General features: G+C 39.1%; 1 protein-coding gene across 2 annotated transcripts in view; it reads right to left on the bottom strand.

Moving 5' to 3' along the window:
• NR5A2 (nuclear receptor subfamily 5 group A member 2) overlaps positions 1-20819 on the bottom strand; it is a 97743-nt gene that overhangs the window by 32362 nt on the left and 44562 nt on the right. For both annotated transcript variants that reach the window (XM_074598442.1, XM_074598443.1), the window contains one exon: positions 11048-11167. In XM_074598442.1, coding sequence (XP_074454543.1) covers positions 11048-11167 — 120 coding nt within the window. The remainder of the gene's footprint in view (positions 1-11047; positions 11168-20819) is intronic.

Genomic DNA, 20819 nt, shown 5'->3' with positions numbered 1-20819 from the left:
CCAACTCTGCAAAGCATTTAAAGTTGTGCTCATGTTTCAATTAAGTCAATGGATTATGCTTAAGTATCCTGTGAGGTAGGTTTTATTGCTCCTTTTATACCTCAGAAAACTGAAGTAGTGACATGAAATCACTTACTCAGGGCCAAAGAAATCCGTGACAAAACTAGGATCTGGTCTAGATCGTCTGTTATTTCTCTGTCTTTCTATGTATATACTTATACATATTTCTTTATATATAAGTATATATACTTATATAAATAACAGGAAACAATAACATACCTCAAATACTTTGTACTTGAAGAGCAGTTTAATACAGCGACATGATTCAACTACTTCATATTGAGAAACTGGTCACACATAAATAGCAACTTTCACAACTTAATTTCCCTTTTGTAATAGTTAAGGGGGAAAAAAGCTCAAAATCCCTCACTGAGGTTCCAGTTTGTGGGGGAAATATGCTATTCATTTCATAATAAGAAGTTAAGATGTCTGGATGTCAAGAATATCAGTGGCCTTAGTGCAGCGATTATGCCATAATGGAAAAACCCAGTAGATGCCTGGATCTCCCACCATCCCTCTACTGGAGAGCTTTCAGGCAACCTGCTACTCTTTCAGGTGCATTTAATATTTGCAGCACCAGCAAATTTGTCTGGGAGGCAAGTCCTCATCTGCCACTCACCAAGAGCAGGCTGTATTAAATTTTTATATTTATTGACATTTCATTACCATAATTGACTGCAGTTGGTTCTCTAGTAGAAGGCACAGGGCTGCCTCCTAAGCAGGAGAATTGGTCCCTTGAGTAGGATTTGCAATTAAAAACAACGCAGAATGGATTTTTTTTTTATTGTGTAAATATGATGAGTTGAATTTTCAGCTTTAACTAGAGAATACTGGGTGTGCAGAAGGCTTTTTTCAAGAGTGAGCAAAATTATGAGTCAGTGGAAAGACGACCCCCAAAGGTGTCAATCAGTTTATACAAAATCAACTGTGCATGAAAAAGCCTCTGTTAATGTCTATTCTGAAAAAGTGGTCACATTAAAGAGTATCTGTCCTGCTTGCTTGGTCCTGTATGCAGAAATTGATACTAAGAGGTGTATTAACTCTTTTACCTTCCAATTTATTATTAAAAATGCTTTTAAAAGACAAAGACCGGACCTTGAGCAAAATGCTTAACTACATACAGAAATCTTAGCTTTTACTTTGTATTCTACCATTACTTTCATTTGGTAAAATCAAATCCACAACTGAAATAAATTATTCTTGCTTCCCAATTAACAGTATTGCAATTCACAGATGATTTTGACGTTGAAGATGGTATGTTGACTGGCATTTTTGAGAACGGAAGCTTTGGTGAAGCTTCCGCAATACCTAATTCAGAAGTAAAACGCTGGGGATAAAGTTACAGCTGCACAGACAAATGGAGGTGTGAATTCCTCCAGTACCAGTACACAGTGCTATCTTACACGATGAATATAGTAATGATGAAGAAGCAATGATAGAGGCTTAATTGGGTTAGCTTGGTACCCAAGCAGTGCAGACAGAACAACACTGAATAATTTACACTGCTGCCTGTTCTTGTCATTCTGGTGCTTAAACCGGCATGGTTAAGGTTGGTATGGACATCGCTATGTATGTTGTACTGCAAGATGTGCTGTAGTATAGCATTTACTAACTCAAGTTCATAAATCTAAACTTAGATACTTAAAACCTCTGCTCTGCTGACACCTCACTTTGTGCTTAAAGTCCTCACAGCTTCATCTTTCACCAGCCCTTTGGGTGCCAAAGTACCTCTAGGCATGTCCGGGACAACCCAAGTCATGACAGTGGTAAGTGACTGTGTATCCAGCTCATGCTACAGTTTTTAGATTTATGGGCTATGTGGCTTTCATCTACCTAAGGCAGCAAGAATACCAAAGGTGGGATTTGGTAGTGGCTGGAGCAACCAAGATATGGAAAATCTGTGGTCAGATCTTCAGTGAAGTAAATATGGCTATAGCCTGGCAATTGGGGTATATTTCTGAAAGTGAGAAACATCAAGTTTCTTCAGGTAAATCTGGCACATCTTGTGGATATATTCTGATCAAGAACATTGGGGAGAAAGAGGGGAACCTTCGGCTGGGTTTGGAGAGGAAGGATTTGCTTGGTGCGTAACTCTAGGAGGCAACTTCCAGCTGGGAATCACGAGTACAAAAATGTGCCTAAGGACAGGCAGCATTCTTGTCATACCTCTCTTCTCAGCATTTCTCAAGGCTACCTCTTACAGTTACCACCTAGTTTGCTGCTGGCCTTCCTTGTGAGGCAGAGGGAAGGGCTGGGCAGATGAAGCTGCAGGCTCTGCGAGAGGGCAGGGTAGTACAAAGGCACTAGGAGCAAAGGAAGAGAAATAAAAAAGCTGGTAGTATTAGCAAGAAGGCCATAACTTAAAGGGGACTGCAGAAAGACATGGCAATACTACGTATTTTTTCTAAATTCTTCTCTTCATACAGTTGAGAGTGACTTAAACGTCCAAATCCCTTTAATGTCAGTGACAGCAAGTTAGGTCAGTGCTGAATGTTTATGAACATTAAAACAATATATCATGGTAAAGTATGTGGATTTCAGCAGCATTTAGATATTCCGCTATTGCATAATTTCTCAACTGATAAACAGAAAGGTAAGAGAGATGGAAGTGACTAATTCTGCAGGTTTTTTTCTCACATGAAGGTCTCATTTAACACAGTGAGATATTGTTTGAGGCAGAACAAAAGACAAACCTTTTTTACAACACGAAACGATACCCTGAGCTAAATAAATGCTGAGGCTGAAGGCCAGAAATGCAGGGAGCCCTTGTGCTTTTTTGTTTTGCAAATGATTTATCATGGTAATGAATGATTCTTGAAGCCAGTTCCCTGGTTTCACTGAGCTCAGACACAAACTTTCTGGTGGAGTCAGGTGGTGGCCTCTGATATCAACTCCTCTTTATGCCCACAAAACAGAGCCTAACATTTAATGGTGGAATCAGATTCTTTACTTTTTCTAAAATTAAATTGTGTTTGGTTTCTAGGATATGATAGTGGGGTCATATGGCGTATGAAAATGTTGTGTGGAACTGTACCATCCCTTTCCAATGCTTCAGCAAGCTTGAAACAGTCTCCAGGATATGGGATTAGAGTGATTTTACTTGTTGATGGCTGTTACTGGGTACTGAATATCACTGAATGCCATTCCTTTCAGCCAGAATAGGAATTGTTCAAGTAAGGAATAAAGCCCCTGTATAACGTATAATTGTATACCTGTATAACAAACAAATGTTCTAGCAGACTAAGGCAATTCAAATCAGTGAAGGATTGATTTCATATTTAATTTAGTAAATGAGATCACTGTGTGTTTGGGGCACGAAGGCAAAGGAGGCAGTGGGTGGCTGGGTGCAGCAGAGGGACCCTGCTCTGCTCCGAGCGACCCCGGCCAGCAGAGCTGCTGCTGCTGGGGGGCTGCTCCCCCCGGCTCCCCCTGGGTTAGGAACTGCACTGAAAGCCTGGCGAGCGGCCCGCAGGGCTCTGCCCTGGGATTTGAAGTCCTGACCCTGCTGAGAAGCCTGTGCGTTGGCTCTACTACACGTCTGTGTGGATGGATGAGACTTTCTCTCAGAAGACTGCATTCAGCACAGTATATAGCAAGGACGTTAATTTACTATCACAACCATAATTACTCTTCCACTGTTTCCTGAAACATATATTTCAGTGGCAGCTAAAGTGGATATTAAACTCATTTGGGGCTTTTCATATAATTAATACTTCCATTAAAAACATTTAAAGCAGTATTTGTGTTACGTTTCTAAGCAAATGAACATGGAACAACACTTTGAAGAGGCACCTACATACAAAAATTGAGGAGGACTCAGCACGGACAAAACCAGCAGATATGCTTATATCAGGTTTGGATATATTAATTAAAATTATGATGACTTACACATCGTAAGATGCTTGTCATTTTAACATGATACACAATAATAGAAGATAATGAATTAAGTTGCCAGAGGACCTTTCCCCTAGGATGATGTTATTGTGCTTGCTAATTAGCTATAATATGCAAATAGTAGCACTCCAAAGTACTGCATTTACTTTGTCTAACTTAGTTTCAGAAAAACTAGTACATCGAGACTGGAAAAACTCTATGCCCTGCAGTTGATCATATATTCATTTATAGTAGATATATTTATGTTACAAAACACATAATAATAAAAGCATTATTAAGTTTCATGCAGATAGCTATTTTAATCAGTACCATTAAATTTTCCACTCTAGTAATGGTGACTATTGGCTTCTTCAAATTATTAGTTTGAAGATGTTAAAGTAATGTGCAGAACATAGCTAACCTAGAGTACAATAGAATCCGTTTCTTTACCAAAGTGTTGCAATGCACTTTGTGCTTTTTGTATAAAGGTGTGATAATATGGAATCATTGCTGAGTTTGAATGTCCATAAACTTCATCAGAAGACAGACCAACACTGGAATTTTTTTGTGAATGTTCAGGTAACATCACAAGGGCTGTGCTAACTCAGACTCTTTCTCAGGAGCTTTTAACCATGTAAGTTCATTTCCCCTTATTACCCTCTAATTTTATGCAAATTTCTGCTGTACTATTTTAAATCCTTTCCCATCAATGGAATACTGGATGTGCTCACTTTGAATTCCATCAGTATCACTACTCCAACAGGCGGTTGGGACAGACTGACGTCATGCCTTCTTCTTTGAGCTGGGTCTCTGAACAACTTGTCTCTCGTGCTGGGCAAGCTTAAAATCAAATATGGGATTTTACATGAATTTGTATGGAGATTATTTCACTACTATGGGACTTGTATGGAAGACTAGTAGCCTTGAAGAAATGCTGCCAGACTCCAGGCAAATAGCTTTTGTTCTCTTTAGGGGAGCAATGTGTAGAAAACACAAAAGAAATGTGTTTCCTACGAACACAACAGAATTAGCATGTGGGAAATGGAACAGTTCTGGCATGCAAGGATTCACGTTGGGTGCCCTCTCTCTGACTTTTTACTGGAACTGGAATTTTAGACTTAAAACCATAGTGCTATGATGGTTTCATGGCAACTTAGCAAAGCAAATGTAAATTGGGATCAGTTTGTTCACAGGTGTGTCCATAACTACTTGGAAGGCTCAAAATGTTTAATGGTTATTTGGACAAACCTGAATCGGGCACTTTCATGATTATAACTGAATTTTTATGTGTTTTACCTAGTTTAACTGAGAACATCTAGTTCAGCCCCAAAAAGCAGCTAGCATAATATCTTCATAAAGCATGAAGCACTTTTAACAACTAGCACAACCTTGTTTTCTTTAGCTTTAGGCAGAAACCACTAGAGTGAGGAACTGTGCAAGCCTGGATACAAGAGAACAAATACTACACTGAACAGCAAAATAAAGATTGCTTGACCTCGTTTATATCCACCTTGAATCAAATTCTGTGTGTGTTTGCCTATGTAAGGATTTCTAGATTTGGCCCCTAAATGCCAATACCTCTTTTCTGCCAGCTGCAACTATGAAGTCTCACTGACTGCAATCACAAATCTAATAGAAAAAAAAATTAAAAATATATACATAAAATAAAAAATAACTCATTTCCAAGAACATAAGAAGTAATAGCTTTCAATTAGATATCCATTATCTTTCTATACCCTATGACTAGTGTACGTATTTTCAGTCGTTTCTTAGGATGTACAAAAAGCCTGTTTCCTTATCTGCTTTTTTTGCCAGCTCCTTTCTCTTGTCCTTCAGAGACACTCCTTCCTCTAACACTCTTGTATGCAGGATGATCTTTTTTGTGATCCAGTCATTTGTAGCCCACAGTTTGAAAGTTCTCTCTTGAGAACCTTTTCAGTGGCAAGGTGATCTTTCCTTGAACTTGCAAGTCTGTTCCCTAGACAGAATCTCCAAAGGCCTCAGCAAATACAGCTACACTGGGATAGTAGAAGCCTTCTTTGCAAGTGGGTAAGTCTAACAGAGATTACATTGCCACAGAAAATTCCCCGGGCCGCATATCAGCACCTTTCAGTAAGGTACAGCTGAAAGATCTACAGAATATCCCATCTAGGGAGAGGTTCATGCCACAAAATCGTGGTCTAAATTTAAGTTAAATTTTGAGTTGCTTCAAAACACAACGCTGTCAAGATCTTAGGTGTATCTCGTGCTCTTCTCTGGAGCTATGCTTTAGAGTACAAATCAAAGTGGAAAGATGTATTTGTGTGATGACTTTAACTAAATCAGTAGTTTCAACAATCTCAAAAAAATCTGAGATTTAGACACATTTTGGGATGGCCTTTTTAGTCTGAAAGGCTTTGGCCAAATTCAGCAGAGGGAAGATTTGGCAACAATGAGTAGAGTGTAGGTATGAACAAAATGAGCAGCTTGCGTCTGGGTAGCCGAGGCTACGATTCCCGTGTTGTATGTTGACTGCTGCATGAAAATGCATAAACATGAAATATTCCATACAGAATTTAGTCTCTACTTTGTGCGTGATGGATCTTGGAAAATGGCAGTGTATTGCTGGTGTAGAAGATACAAAAGGAAAGTGCTCAAGTTGGAGGAATTAAAGTTCTATAATTAGAAATGGTCTGTTAAAATTACATGCTACGTGGCGAGCCCACAAAACTCGGCGCGTGGAGAGCATATTGGCAATGATTTACAATTAACCACCACATTGCAAATCACTCCTTAGCTGTTTTCTATTATGAAATTTGGAGAGTTGTAAAATGCATTTGTGCTACTTTATTTCCTTTTGAAATGGTAATTGCTACTGCTGAGGGGCAGTACTTAGTGCAGAAAATGAAGTGTGCAGCATAGGGAGGAACTTGTTTCTGAGGAACTGCTGAGGAATTGTAATGATATGAAAAAAGTGCTTTCTTGAAACACGTACACACAAAAGAGCTTCGTTTATGAAACTCCAACCAAATAAATAACAAAATAAAACAAAATACAGTCTCTTTTTTTGTGCAACGGCCAATGCTTACTACTTTGCTGCTGACTGCACTTTTTCCCCATCAAAGTGGGAACAGTGGATTGACACTGGGTAAAACTCATAAGCCAATGGCTTGAGGGAAATGCAGATGTATGGAAATGTGATAGGAATGCCCTAAGGTAATGGGGTTTGAGCCAATGCATTTGAAAATTATCAAGTGTTCTTCTAACTACTAGCCCATTTTTGATACCTAGTATAGAACTGACAGTGGTATGGCCCTGGGGAGCTGGATGAAGTTTGACTTTTGCGTCTGAAGAACAGGGACGGTGCAGCCTAAGTGAAGAAAGCAGGTATGTTCTAATTAAGTGGTGATAAGTTCCCCCCCTTACAGCTTCCCCCTTGATTGTGATTGTAAAAAGGACTGTGTTTATGAGTGGCTTTTATGGAGGGATATATTAAGGAAAGCAAGGAGTGAGGCTTCTGAGGTCTTAAATTTGCTAACTTGTGACAATAATCATGATCTCTCAGGTAATAAAGTAGGCTATCTAGCTCAGGTCCTCAGTTTAAAGTTAATATCTTTGAAAGCCAGATGATTGACTGTAATTTTGCTCATAGTACTTTGCTGGTAGCAGTAAATAAAAAACACCTACAGCACTTTCATCAGAAGTGTCAGAGTGCTTTCCACACCTTAATCAATTAATTTTTATGAGATGGTGGCCATGGTTATTTTCCTTTCTCTACTTGAGGAAACGAAAGGATCAGGGCAGAAACCAGAAAGTATGCAGCATTCAGTGCAATCGCAAAGACTTATAATGCCTGGGTCTAGAAGTGTGGCTCTCCAGAATTGTTTTAAAGTTAATACAGAGGAGACAGAGTCATAATTGTCCTTTCATAAATACATTTGAACTGGCGTTTTGTCTTAGAATGACAACAGACTGAGTTGGTGCTGCCAAGATAGTCCATCTTGACACTTAGGGAAAGAAGCAGTTGTATGGGATCACCTTGGCCAAACAAGTAACTCGCAACTGACCTACGGTGCAAAAAGGCAGTGTGCAGCAGCTGAAGCCAGGAACGGCTCAGAATAAGTAATTTAGAAGCACTGTCCAGGCATGTAGGGATGATGTTAAAAAAGACAGTGTTCAGCTAGAGTTGAGACTTGCGAAGGTTATCAAATTGCTAGTTAGGGGATGAACAAGGAAAATGTGGGACTGCTGCTGGATTCAGCTGGTGATTCAGTGGCAGCAAACACCGACCAGGCTGAGGTAGTCAGTGCTTGCCTTTGCCTCAGTCTTTACTAACAAGGTCTCCCAGGCTCTGTGCTTTGCAGCAGGGCTCAAGGAGGAAGAGAGCGACCAGCATTGGTTGTAAGTTGAAAAAACAAAGAAATTTAGACGAGAACTAAGGAAAAACTTTCTCCCCATGAAGATGGTCAGGCAGTGGTGCTGCCTGTGCAGGGAGGTTGTGCAGTTTCCTTCCTTGAGGATTCTCAAAGCCCAGCTGGATAAAGCTCTGGGAAACCTGGTTTGAGCAGGGGGTTGGACTAGAGACCTCTTAAAATCCCTTTCAGTCTGGATTATTCTGTGATTTTAAGATTTGTGACTCTGGCAACTCTAGATATTTTAAACCTTCTGCTTAACTCACCCAGCTTTGTCCATATAAATAAAAGAGGTTCTTCAATGAATGATTTTCACCCATGAAAATTATTTAAATAGGTGATGTTTTAAAGTAAATGTTTTTGAATGACAAATTGCATACAACTTGCGTGCTGGCATAGAAGTACCTCTGCAGTACCTCTGTATTGGTCTTTCTGTGAACACACATGCCATGCACAGCCCAGCCAGAGCAGGCGCAGTCAGTGCAGCCCACTCTGCAATCTGGCTTTTCATCTAGGGTGACGGTGACCAGAGCTGAATGACATCAGGACAGCACAGTGGCATTACGAGTAGATTTCAGACTCGTTCCAGTTTCAAAACCAGCACACACAGACTGCATATTTGCTTTCAGGTCTGGTGTCTCCCTATTTCTCAAGGAGAATCTGTGGTGCATATATGGGAGTATGTTCTTCAGCCATTAGCAAGTGTGAAATGGGAAGGAGTCCATCCATAAGGAAAGGGACTGACTGCATTGTTCTTGTTTGCTGTTCTTGTAATATGGCCCCTTGCTCTCCAAGGAGCCTAAGTGTGAAGAGGAATGTACAGAAGATGACGGGAGACTCTGGGGGTGCTTGCAATGACTTCAAAATGACAAACTTTGGCAAAGAAAAGCAAAATTGGGTTGAAAGGAGGATGTACTACACTTATTTGACAAACCTGGGGCAAAAATGGCTGCGATCAGTCCAATTTAGCCAGGTTTTAACTTAGTTGTATATTTCCAGGCAGAATTATAGTCTCCAACTTCCAAAACCAGCTGATGATTTGCAGCAGTACATTTAATAAGCATCCTGCTACCTGTTGTCCAATGGTGATAAAATGCTCTGCTTTGCCTTGAGATCATGTACAGCTGGGGTTCTTTGCAAGAAAAGATAAAAGTGGCTAATGAGGTAAGAATTATTACTGTAGAAAAATGGGGACAATGGCTAGAATCTAAGGGTATTTAGGTGTCTCTAATGATTTCAGTGGGACTTAGGTCCTCAGTACCTTTAAAAACTAGCTAATCACATAGCAAATGAAACACTAATTTAGCACTTCTCTCAGGAACAGAAAACTGTCAATATACTTATAGCTTTATAAACAGACGAATAAGCAAGGACCCTTTGTGGTAAATGAAATAATTGCTGGTACAATTGTCCATATTTTACAGATGATGAAAGGGAAAGGGGATCAGTCATTTTCCTCAATAGCACCAATATAAATGAAGAGTAATGCAACGTATTTTATCTCATATAATTGGGGACTACAACTTTGACTCAGATAGGTTAGTGACTTTCCACAAAGGAGCAGGAGTAAGTTCCATGGCTAGAATTTGAATTTTCCTGCTTTTCTTGGACAAGTTGATAATTTCTCCTTTCTACTGTACCCCTGTTAATCATAACCGCAAACAGTTATTTCTCCTGATTTTTATAACACTTGTTCTTAGTGTTAAGAAATGGCTACAGTTTTAAAATCATAACTGAAGCTGTAAGCAGATTCCACAACATGCGGACACACATGACGTATCTTAGAAAAAGGAGCTCTTTCCCATTTGTGTATAAACTGAGGCAATTCTGTTTGCAGGTACTTAAATACCAATGGGCCATTGTTTTCACTTTGAATCAGGGACATAACATACACGCGCACTTTGCTTCTCTTTGATACTCTGATTTTTTTTTCTGTTAAAGCCAGAATAAGAATTTTAGGAATAAAGTTCTTATTTTACTGTCAAGTTCTTTGTGCTTTGGAAAGTATGAGGGAGACAAAACTTTCTATTTCCTTTGGGTTTTCTCACAGTTTTCCTAATATTTGCCACATTATTGCTCTTGCATTTTGGGAGAGCTATGCATCTGACACCTGAAGAAAATTACCCCTTGGAAAGCTGTGCAGAAACTGCAGGGTGAATAACCTAAGACAGTGCTCCTGAGACAATATCTGCATTTATAGCCTATGGACTGAATAATTTTCCTGGGATTAGGTGTCTCAGCTGCCCCGTTTCTCACACATGTGCATACTTCTCTAAAAGCAAGATATTTCTGAGGTAGTAGCTGCAGGTTCTCTAGGTTTCTGACCTAGCTAGTGATTCTTTTGAGTAAACCACAATTTTGAAGGGAAAATAAGCTATAATTGCTTAGACCTAAAGCATCAGGGTTTGGAGTGGTGTTGTTGCTGTCAGAAACCATTTTAGCCCCCAGGAAATACAACTTCTTGAGAAACACTTCTCATCTGCTATTTTTCAATCACTGAAGTATACAAGTATATTTGAAAAGCAAAGTGCTTATAGTTATATCTGCTTTTATAAGTTTAACTGTAATCAGCAGACTAGGAACAGAGTGCACAAGTCATTTTATCTACATTATTTGTGGAGAATCTCTGAGAACACAGGAGTGCTTCTGACCAAGTTAAACTCCTGCTATTTTGAAAATTATTATTAAAAAGCCATCAATACTTTTCTGACCCACATACTCACTTGTTGCCCGGTAACCAGAAGGATGGAGCCTTCTTTCCCATGTACCACTTGCCGATAAATGTGATCTAGAATTAAGAGTTCACTCCAGCAGTTCTGAAGCAACTTCATTTGGTCATCAACCTGTAAAGCAAACAAGAATGTTGGTGGCATCACTCTGGGAATAAGTCTTACATCATATTACAGAGGCAGTCCTTCAAGCAGCTGGTTAACAGAAATGCTATCAAAAATTATTCATCCAAAAAATTGCTATTCTCAGCTGAATAAACAGGGCACTGCTGAAACCCTTACCCGTAAAATGTATAGAATATTTACTACTGATTACATTCTAGGAAAGCAGGACTAGGACATTGTTATGCAAAGAAATAATAATAGTATATTTATGAAATGCTCATGGAAATGGGCATTTTTACCCCAAACAAGAATAGCAGAAATAATGCTAATGTGAACTTTCCTGTACTCTTCATCCTTAAACCTCGGCTTATGGAAATAGTAAAGAATCAGCAGATTCAAGTACATTATTGCTGCAACAAGCCCAAGTCAGAGATTGGTTCCTTGCAAAGGAAAAAGTGAAGAGCGAGGTAAACACTCTCTCTAAGAATGGTTGTGATACGATGAAAAAAAAAAAGAAAACTTCTTCATAAACAGAAGCTGAGCGGCTTCAAGTGCCACTGTTAGGTAAAGGAAGAGCTGTGCACAAGGCAATAGCGAGCAGTGAGACATTTCACTGACTGTGTTTGGTAACAGAGGGAACATATTGGGCACTCAGCACAAGCAACCTACATTAACTTTTTGTGCAATGTTATTTGGGATGTGCATATTACAGGACAACAAAGGATATCACTAAACTGGCTCCCGTTGCAACTGGATTGCATTCAGTTTTATTCACTTTGAAGACTGAAAAATAATTAAGATTTCCACGGAAATGGGAGAAAAAAATTCACAAATTAGTGGAAGGCAGGCTATGAATTTAAGTCATGGTAAGCATCCATATCCTATGGACCTGTTCTTACTGAGCTTACTGATTTCTTCCTAAAATCAGAGTCTTTGATTTCAGAGATGTGTCCTGAAAGAGTTAAGAGATGCATACAATAGCCTTGCTACAATTAAGTCTCTGGTGCAGATATGGTAATAGCATGTGTATAGTTAAAAGGAATCTAAGAACCTGCACAGATAGCAATTGAACAGATTAAAAATGCTATAAATTAGGAGAAGTAAAAAAGAAATTAGCAGAGAATATTTAAAGTGGAGAAATGCCTAGAATTTCTGAGACATGGAACTATTCATATTGCTTTCCAGGGGTTCTAATTTCAATTGATTTAGAACTACTTTTCATAATGCACATGAAAACTCATTGTGAGGAGCAATCTTGCGTGAGCTGAATTAGATAATGAAATAGATGTTTTCAAATTTTATCAGCTACGACCTGATGAATTTTTGAACTTTATTCTTTCAAGCTTGTTTTCTGCTTGTGTGGTAGAGGAGGAAGGCATATTTGTTACTAATAGCTTTTTGTAGTGTCACCTGTGAAAGTTACCTAGTATTGTCTCCCTCTTTCCAGTCACTTCTCATGCAGCTCAGACTTTAACATCAAAGTCTCTGTTTGCTTCCTTCATTCATCCTAACTTCACTTCTCCCTGCTCACAGTCTTCTCCCAACTGTTCTTGTCCCAGTTTCTCCCCCTTAGGTACCTGTCTTAAATTATTCCCGCTTGCTGGACTGTGCAAGCAAATGAAATCAGGGAAGAAAGGGAGCAGAAAACTTTTAGCATATCTGTGCCAAAATAACATCTTAAGGTTGCAAAATCAAGCACTGCAGAATTAGTTAATGCTTGTATTAAGATGGTCTGTCCTATTCTCATCTTCAATCTGCATTTGTGTTATAATAGATTTTAATGCATAGATACAAAAGGGCTGAATTATGCAAATGCTCTCAGTTCTGATATTTCAAATATGTGGCATACTTTGGCTTTCCAGTGTTAAGAATAATCTTTTATCACAGCTGCTCTTCTGCCTACAGTCACAGTTAATACATGTATGTTCAGATAACTCCTACAAGCTAGATATCCACTGGCGATAGAGACTGAGGAAAGAAAGAGGTGTGGACTCTGTAGAAGGATATATTACTAAGTCAAAGTAAAGCTAGCGCTACCAAAAACTCAGCCTATGCTGTCTGTGCCCATGGTAATTCATTTCTGTTCAGATCACAGAGCAAGGCTGATTCTGTATTAAAGATCTCTTCCTCTGCCCACAACTTGTAATTGACTACAAAACCATTTCAGCCAAGTGACTTGTTAGCTCAAGAGAGGACAGTAAATTGCCACATTGATACACTCCCTACCAAAACTCAGGCCACATTTACAATAAGGCATTATTTGAAGAAAATGTTTGAAATTTACAAGAGCATTCTAGTGCTCTTGCTTTTTACGTGAAACTGTTTTGTGATCATTTTCTCGTCTGTGCAACAAGGTGTTACAAAAATCAAATAAGTCCTGCTAACATGATAATTTCATTCAAAATTAGCATTTCACACAAAGCTATCACAGCTTACATCTGAACGAAACAAACTGTGAGACAGTTTAAACATTCAGCATCCATGTCATAACAACTAATACCTGAATAAGAGGTCAAGTATTTGATTATATTATAAATGACATATTTCCAGCTAACCCATCTGTCTCAGCCACAGGCTTTTGAAAACAAACTGCACTTTACAGGTCTGGCTTTCTGAAGGCCCCAACAGCAGCTAGTCTGCAATCAAAGCTTACCTCCCAAGCTTTATCATATCATTATCGAGCCAGTGCTGTGAGAACAGTATGAGATGGCAAAATCACAAAAAAAAAAATGTTTTGCACGTAGTCTGTTCCTGCTGTTCTACAAGACTCATAAAACTAGCAACAGCGAACATCTGCTAGTGGTTCACAAAAATCTGCTCCTCTGTATTCACTGTAATTTAACCAGTGAAAGCCTATAAAATGGATAGCATAAAAAGGACAATACACATCCGAAACACAGTGTTGCCTTCAGAAGACTATTAGATCCAGCTGCTTTTGCCATTTTAAGAAAGGTGGTGGGGCAGCAGAATGCCTCCCAGTTTGCACTAGGAAGAAACAGACATGGCTTTAAGGAGGGTCATGGATTACTGAAATGTAGGGCAAATGATCAATTCCAGCCTATTTCTTAAAAGCATGTAGATGAGGAAAACCATATACTTTATCTCTGCTAATGCATACGAAATGAAAAATAGAAAACAACACAGATCACATTGAACAAAAACAGTGACACACCACTCCTTATGTTAGAATGAGCTGGTAAACTTTATGAGGTGTGTAACTTTAGCCAGAACACAAACACCTTTCTGTTTCCGTGGCACATCAATAAATGAGTTGCAGAAGTGTATTATCTGGCAAAACAAAAAAAATAATCAGTCTTCACTCAAACAAGCATGTGCCTTAAACTGATCCTGAAGGCAAAGAGGCTTAAGTTTTGTGGCCAAAGTGGAGAGTGAGTTCTGAAGAAGAGGGTCCTCTGCAGAAAAAGCACCTTGTGGACTTCAGTCTTCTGACTCCAAAACCAAAGCATGCTAGTCTGCCATTAACAGGGTAAGCAGGAGAAAAGATAAGATTCTGTCACCAAGATAACTTAGCTCCAGCCTGGGACTTCCCTATAATCAACATAATTTTCAGTCATCATATACCTTGAATTAGAAACAAGCTCATAAACTTGCACTATTGGCTAAACTTTGAGATTTTTTAGTTTGTGGAGATCTTTAAGAGTATTATCAATGTTTTAACAACAAGAAAAAAGTAGCCTTTGTCCCAACTACTGGGAATGCTTATAAATAAAAATCAAACATCATATTGCCAACAACCAACTGCTGCAAGAGCACTCCCCAAATTTGCAGCTGCTCCCTGCCATAACAGAACATTGACACGAGGATATAGTAACCTATGTCTTACCCAAGCAAGTTGTCAAATGAGATACCCACTTGACAGCTATCTAGCCTCAAGCAAAAGCATGAGCGAATACTGTGCCCAGATGGTTAAATTTAGGTCCTCTCTGGACAGTGGAATTCAGATGAAGACACACCAGTGGGGACAGCATAACTGGAAATTGTTGCTGAAGAAATGGCTTTTAAAGAAAGATGTGGGGGAAGCTAAGGGAGGGTGTGTGACTCGAAAGAGGAGATCATTTCCAGCATGCAGGGTGGCATGAGAGAGTAATAATGTTATGAGCATGAAAGGAGTAAAACATCACACTTGTAAAACTGCTGCTAAGTGACAAGGGAAGCAAAGAGAGTCCTTAGGAGGAGGCTTTAAAGGAGGGGTATGGGGAGGCAGAGCAGTGAGAGAAGACATAAGGGAAGTTGGATGTCAGGTAAAACCTTGAAGGTGAGGATGATGAGATTAGATGAGATGCAGACGTAAAGGTTTTGTGTGACAGTAAGTGATGCTGCTGGGGCAGAGAAGGATCAAGTACTTTGTGTTAGAGAAGCAGAGGATGGCGGTTGTCACCAGCACAGACAGGAGAAGTCCCAGAGGTGAAAGTGGGCATGTGCTTGTCTAGTCTCTCAAACAGTAGAGATACAAAGGTCGAGCAAGGCAATAGGTAAATCTTGTTTCCTATACCAAAATCCTGTTTACCGATGCTTACAGTAAGGACAAGGAAACATGTCGGAATTTGGAGTCATCCATAACCTTGTATCTCATGCTGTTTGGACTACTTGTAGTAGATTCCCCAAGTCATAAGCTGGAAGACAAATGGTCATTGCCACAGTCCTGCAGTGCCATCCCTACCAAGCTAGCCAGAATAAACTAACTCATTATGCAAAAGGGGTCTCCCAGCATCTGGAATGCTGATAAGTAACCAGGTTGACATGGTGAATGACACCGTGCAGTCAGTTTGCCTGTGCAATATTCACTGACAGGTGTTTCATGTACAGGTGGATGGCAGGATGCGATGCACTATATTCTAATAAAGTCTTAAGATTTTGTCCTTCCCAGGTTGACCTGGAAGCACATTTTCAGTGACCTCATCGTAGAAATGTGCATAGTATCAGTATTAATTAACAATATTTCGGTATTGTGACCTCTGTGATAGAAACCTTTGGTGTACTCTCTCTCTCTTTTTCCCCCCTGCCCCAGGATGGAATCATTACTTGCACAGCCTATTTGCCGCAACACTCGGGAAGGGCTGGCTGCAGCCTGCATGTTCCCTTTGTTTTCCCAGCCATTGGCCATCCCAGCTCTTCTCAGTAAAGCACCAGAGTAGAAATGCTGTATGGCTGGGTCAGCAGGAGTTCATCTGTCTTGGGACAGGAATGGCTGAAGGTGGGTCATAGTGCAGTAGGACAGTCTATGCCCCAAGACAGAGCCCAAGGTCACTGTGCTCCATACATTAGCTTACTCTTCAATTTCACAACAAAAACAGTGTTCCCCATTTAAAATGTTTTAAAAAATCAGATTCGCGAAAAGAGAGACAAAGAGATGTGCCTCCTCCACTAGGTCCATTGACCTTTTTTCCCAGGGGTTTAATAGAACCAGGGAGCCTGGTGGAACCGTGACATTTCTTTGTGTCCACTGTGAAAGATTCACATGGTATTGCTCATCTGCACAGTAAACTTCATACTGATAAATATCTGAATACAGGTTTGAACACAGAATTCCCTGGTGGCATGCCCAAGTTCCTCCACTGCCAGGTGGAATTATATGGTGACTTTATATCACTTTTCTGAGTTCTCTGCTAACAAGGATTAGAAAACAGGCATGCATGCGAATACATTTAGATGCAGCTATTAGTTTGCATAATTTATCTTACCAGTGTAGTGCAAACAATGTAGGATGTTTCCAGGAGTGGAGAAAATAGACTCTCAATTTGAAGTGTAAAGTTCTAATCCTGAGCACTGTGGTGGCACGCTATCTCTTGGTGGGACAAAGATGGTCTGGGGTTGGGGATGGGAGTGTCACATTTGACTGCTAAACCGCAGACTCCCACTCAGCTGGGCCCTGAGCTTTTGCTACAGGACTCAGTGGAAGTTTGTCAGGCTCGTTGAGGCCTCTGTTGACACTGCAATACACAATCACGCATTATCAATTGTAGTTAAAGGAAGGACTTATCTCAGAAATGCTGGTTACTCATCTGAAAAACTATTTGTGCTGATGTTATAGATGAGGAAGGCTAGTGTGACACAAGAGTAGTATTGTTGCAGAGTGTATGCTTCCCACAGCACAGAATGTTAATCATTATAAACTTTTGTTTTCTCTGAAGAAGAACATTGAAATCACCAAAGAGTAAAATGAAGAATAATGTGTATGCTTTGCTGAAATGCACCTTAATCTTATCAAAACCACACTGTGCCTTTCTTTTAGGAAAGTGTTTCACAATATTTAGCATACTGTAACCAACAACTGCAGATTTATTACAATTTTTCTTCTGAAGAGGTTATTTTCAGGCTGCCACTTGATGAATTACCTGTTAAAACTTTCGGGGTCATGTTTTTTTTGTGTTGCTCTAAGTTAAATATTTTCTTTATAATTATCCCTGCAGATTCAGTTAAACAATGCACTCACCTTTTACCCAGTCTACATACACCTCCCTTTCTGAGAAGCTGGAGAATCCTTTTTCATCTCTTTTCATTTGCATCAACTTGCACTATAGCTTTGGGCTTTTGTGTTACTAAAAATTTAAAAGGGTATCTAATGGTATAAAAAAAAATACAATGATTAAAATTTATGTGATAAAACCATGTTGGATTCAGCTGAATTGTTTTTACTTCTAAAAGGGAATGCCAATATAGAAATAACATGAAGCATTCATCCCATAGTGCCCCTTTTAAATTCTACGGCCATTGAATAGCCATTTCCTAGTGAATATGAAGTGATTAAACATCTGGCTGAATTGTTCAGCCTGAAGCATACAGTTCAAGGGATGGTTGAACTTTCTTTCAAATGTAGTTAGGAGATCACTCACAAGTCATTGCAGACATATAGCTTGAGTTGTTACTCCATTTTCTTATGCTATAGTGAAGCAAATCACTCCAAATCAAAGTTTTATAAGACAAGTGCACTCCAGAGACTAATTTTTACTCCTGAATGCATGCATGGTTTCCAAATCGTTACGTAGGTAGAGAAGGATTTGGACTCTTCAGATGGGTTGCTGCTAACAGTGGGAAACCTCCTGCGCAAGGTTGCTGACAAAAGGCAGAACGTAACAGCCAATGAGGTTTTGAAAGTAGAAGCACATAACTTTCAGAATCAGTGAATGCCCCAATAAAATGTGATTACTACCTATAACCTCAGCAATAAAATGCTACAAAGTTCAAGAAAAAATGATTTAATATTAACTTTGATTGTTCCAGCTCTTTACTAGAAACCTGTGTGTTATATAAAATGTTTAGGTTAAGGCAGGGAGTGATCTTTACAAGCCCATGTTGGGTTAGACGACTGTCCTGTTTCCTTCTAGCTCTAGTGTGAACTGAGTATAAAAATCTGTCCAAGTTTGGTAGCATTTTACATTTTTTTCATAATTTAAAAATGAAAGGAAATACAAAAATACTTCAGTGTGTGCCTTTTCCTGCTCCTTTATGGCATGTAAGAGGCTGTTATAAAGGTGCAATTATACTTGATGTGTACATGCGTGTGTGCGCGTATAGCTCTTCCTTCAATAACTTCTAAATCCATCAGTCAGTGTCAGCTTATTTCAACAGAGAGTTTGTCTATTCAAGAGATCAAGTTCCTATAAGCCTTGTGTGAATCAGTATCCCGATAGAGGAAAGTAACTGTTGGGTACTGCGCTGAAAGAAAGGCAAATATGCTCACCCTTTATTCAACAGCAGAGAACCAAGAGAGAGAAAAAGAGGACTAAAATGCTTCATTAACTCTCTGCTCATGGAACCATTAGTATTTGGAATATCAATCCACTTTTCATTTTTTTAAAGGACATCGATAAGGAATTTATAGCACAAAGCAACATTATACCTTTGAAAATCCCCACACTTTTACCCTTTCAAGATGTGAGGCGGTGAATACACGGTGCCCATGCTCTGAATGGTGTGCGGTATTTCTTGCTTAGCAAATGCACCGGGGAGAGCGATGGCTTTGCAACAGCTTGTCCCCTCACATGCCCCTGGACAGCTATGTGTAAGATCACTGTGAAAGGGGGGATCAAACCAGCAGTGATCAGCTGTTTCCCAGTTTCAGTGCTAATCTTCTGTTGTGTCAAAATACTTTAATAAAAAGCAGCCTTGAGCATCGGTTCACACTCATCCTGTTTTCTTGCAGGAATATAACACGAGGTGTGCGAATTTAGGGGCCTCAGATTGCTGAAGGGAGTATGGGCAAGCAGCAGATGATCATCCTATGAAAGAATAAGACCTCTCCTTTTATGCATCGTTGGACTCCATTTAGAAAGTATTTCCCCTTTATTAAGCAAAAGGTAAATGGCAAATCTTAGTTCTTCAAACATCGGATGAAAGGGCTGTTACAATAAAATTTGTGTGCCTATATGTATATATAATATAACACGTCAAATGCAACATATAACACACCTATTTTTTCTCCTTTTCCTCACATTTATCTCCATGCAAACGGCATGAAAATGACTTAGTATTTCACAGTCAGCAATATTTATGATGAATTATAAATGTGTTTTTCTTAGGTTCTTTTTTGGGTGGGTTTTTTTAAACTGAAAATGAGAAAAAGGTTTCTTTTTAGTCACAACTGAAAATTTTGCTTACAACGCAGTGTTTCTTCCCTGTCAAAGTGAATGCAAAGATAAGGAAAGAGGAAAATTAATTCTTCTCAGCATCTGTTTCACAGGGTGAAGAAGGAGGTGCCTGCTTCAGGATTGGACCCATAGAACTGACCTTCAAAATCCTGCTCCTGTGAGTATCTCTACTGATATTAGTACAGCGTAAGTTTATGCATCGTTGGGTCTCGAATTTTGAAAAAATCAGATAATGCTATGTAGTTTGTGTAGCAATTTTGGTACTAAAGCTCTTTTGTTCCCTTGAATTACTATAGAAGGATATCTGTTTTTTCTGATGTCACCAAACTAAATGCAAAAGCGTGCTGTGCCAGATTCTTAACTCTTAACTTGCATGAACTTACATCCTTTGACTTCTGTATAAAAAAAATCAGAATTAGGCCCATTCGATTCATCGTTAGCCTTGTGGGTCTGATCTGCTTTTTAGGATGCACAATGCTGTACTCTGGGGAATCAGAACACAAGACCGAGTCTAGTAAATTTTATGGTACTGCTGGTGAATTTATTCTCAATATATTGAATCAGCAGTTTCATGCTATTGTACAGCAGCCTTGGATTAAAGTCTCTGTGGTCTTCTTCAAGTCACACATATTTTAGTATTATCTGAAAGGATTTCTAATATGTAATGTTCCTTTCCTGTTTGGTGATTTATTGGATTAGATTTTTCTTACAGCTACCCCGTTTTTCTAGCTGACATTTATTCTAAGAGTTTATAGGTAAACTTTACCTCCTACATCCTTCATTTGTAAAATTTCTTAGAAAACAGCAACATCAAATTTCAACAGAGATCAATACCACACACAGAGGTGGATTGTAAATAGTGTAAAATATTAAAGACAAAGTCCTAGTAAGAACTAAATTTATTTTCCACAAAATAAATATTCCATTAAAACTCAATCAACTAAGTAAAATATGGAAAATATTTTTAACTTGTGACACAAGAGACATGCTAATTTCAGAAAGCCCCTTTAATATGGTAACAGGCAGGCAGAATAATCTCTCAACACACTTAG

This window comes from Larus michahellis, chromosome 8 (genome assembly GCF_964199755.1).
Source record: "Larus michahellis chromosome 8, bLarMic1.1, whole genome shotgun sequence".
Taxonomy (NCBI): domain Eukaryota; kingdom Metazoa; phylum Chordata; class Aves; order Charadriiformes; family Laridae; genus Larus; species Larus michahellis.
The sequence above is the reverse complement of the archived record's forward strand: the minus strand, read 5'-3'. Positions and strand labels throughout refer to the sequence as shown.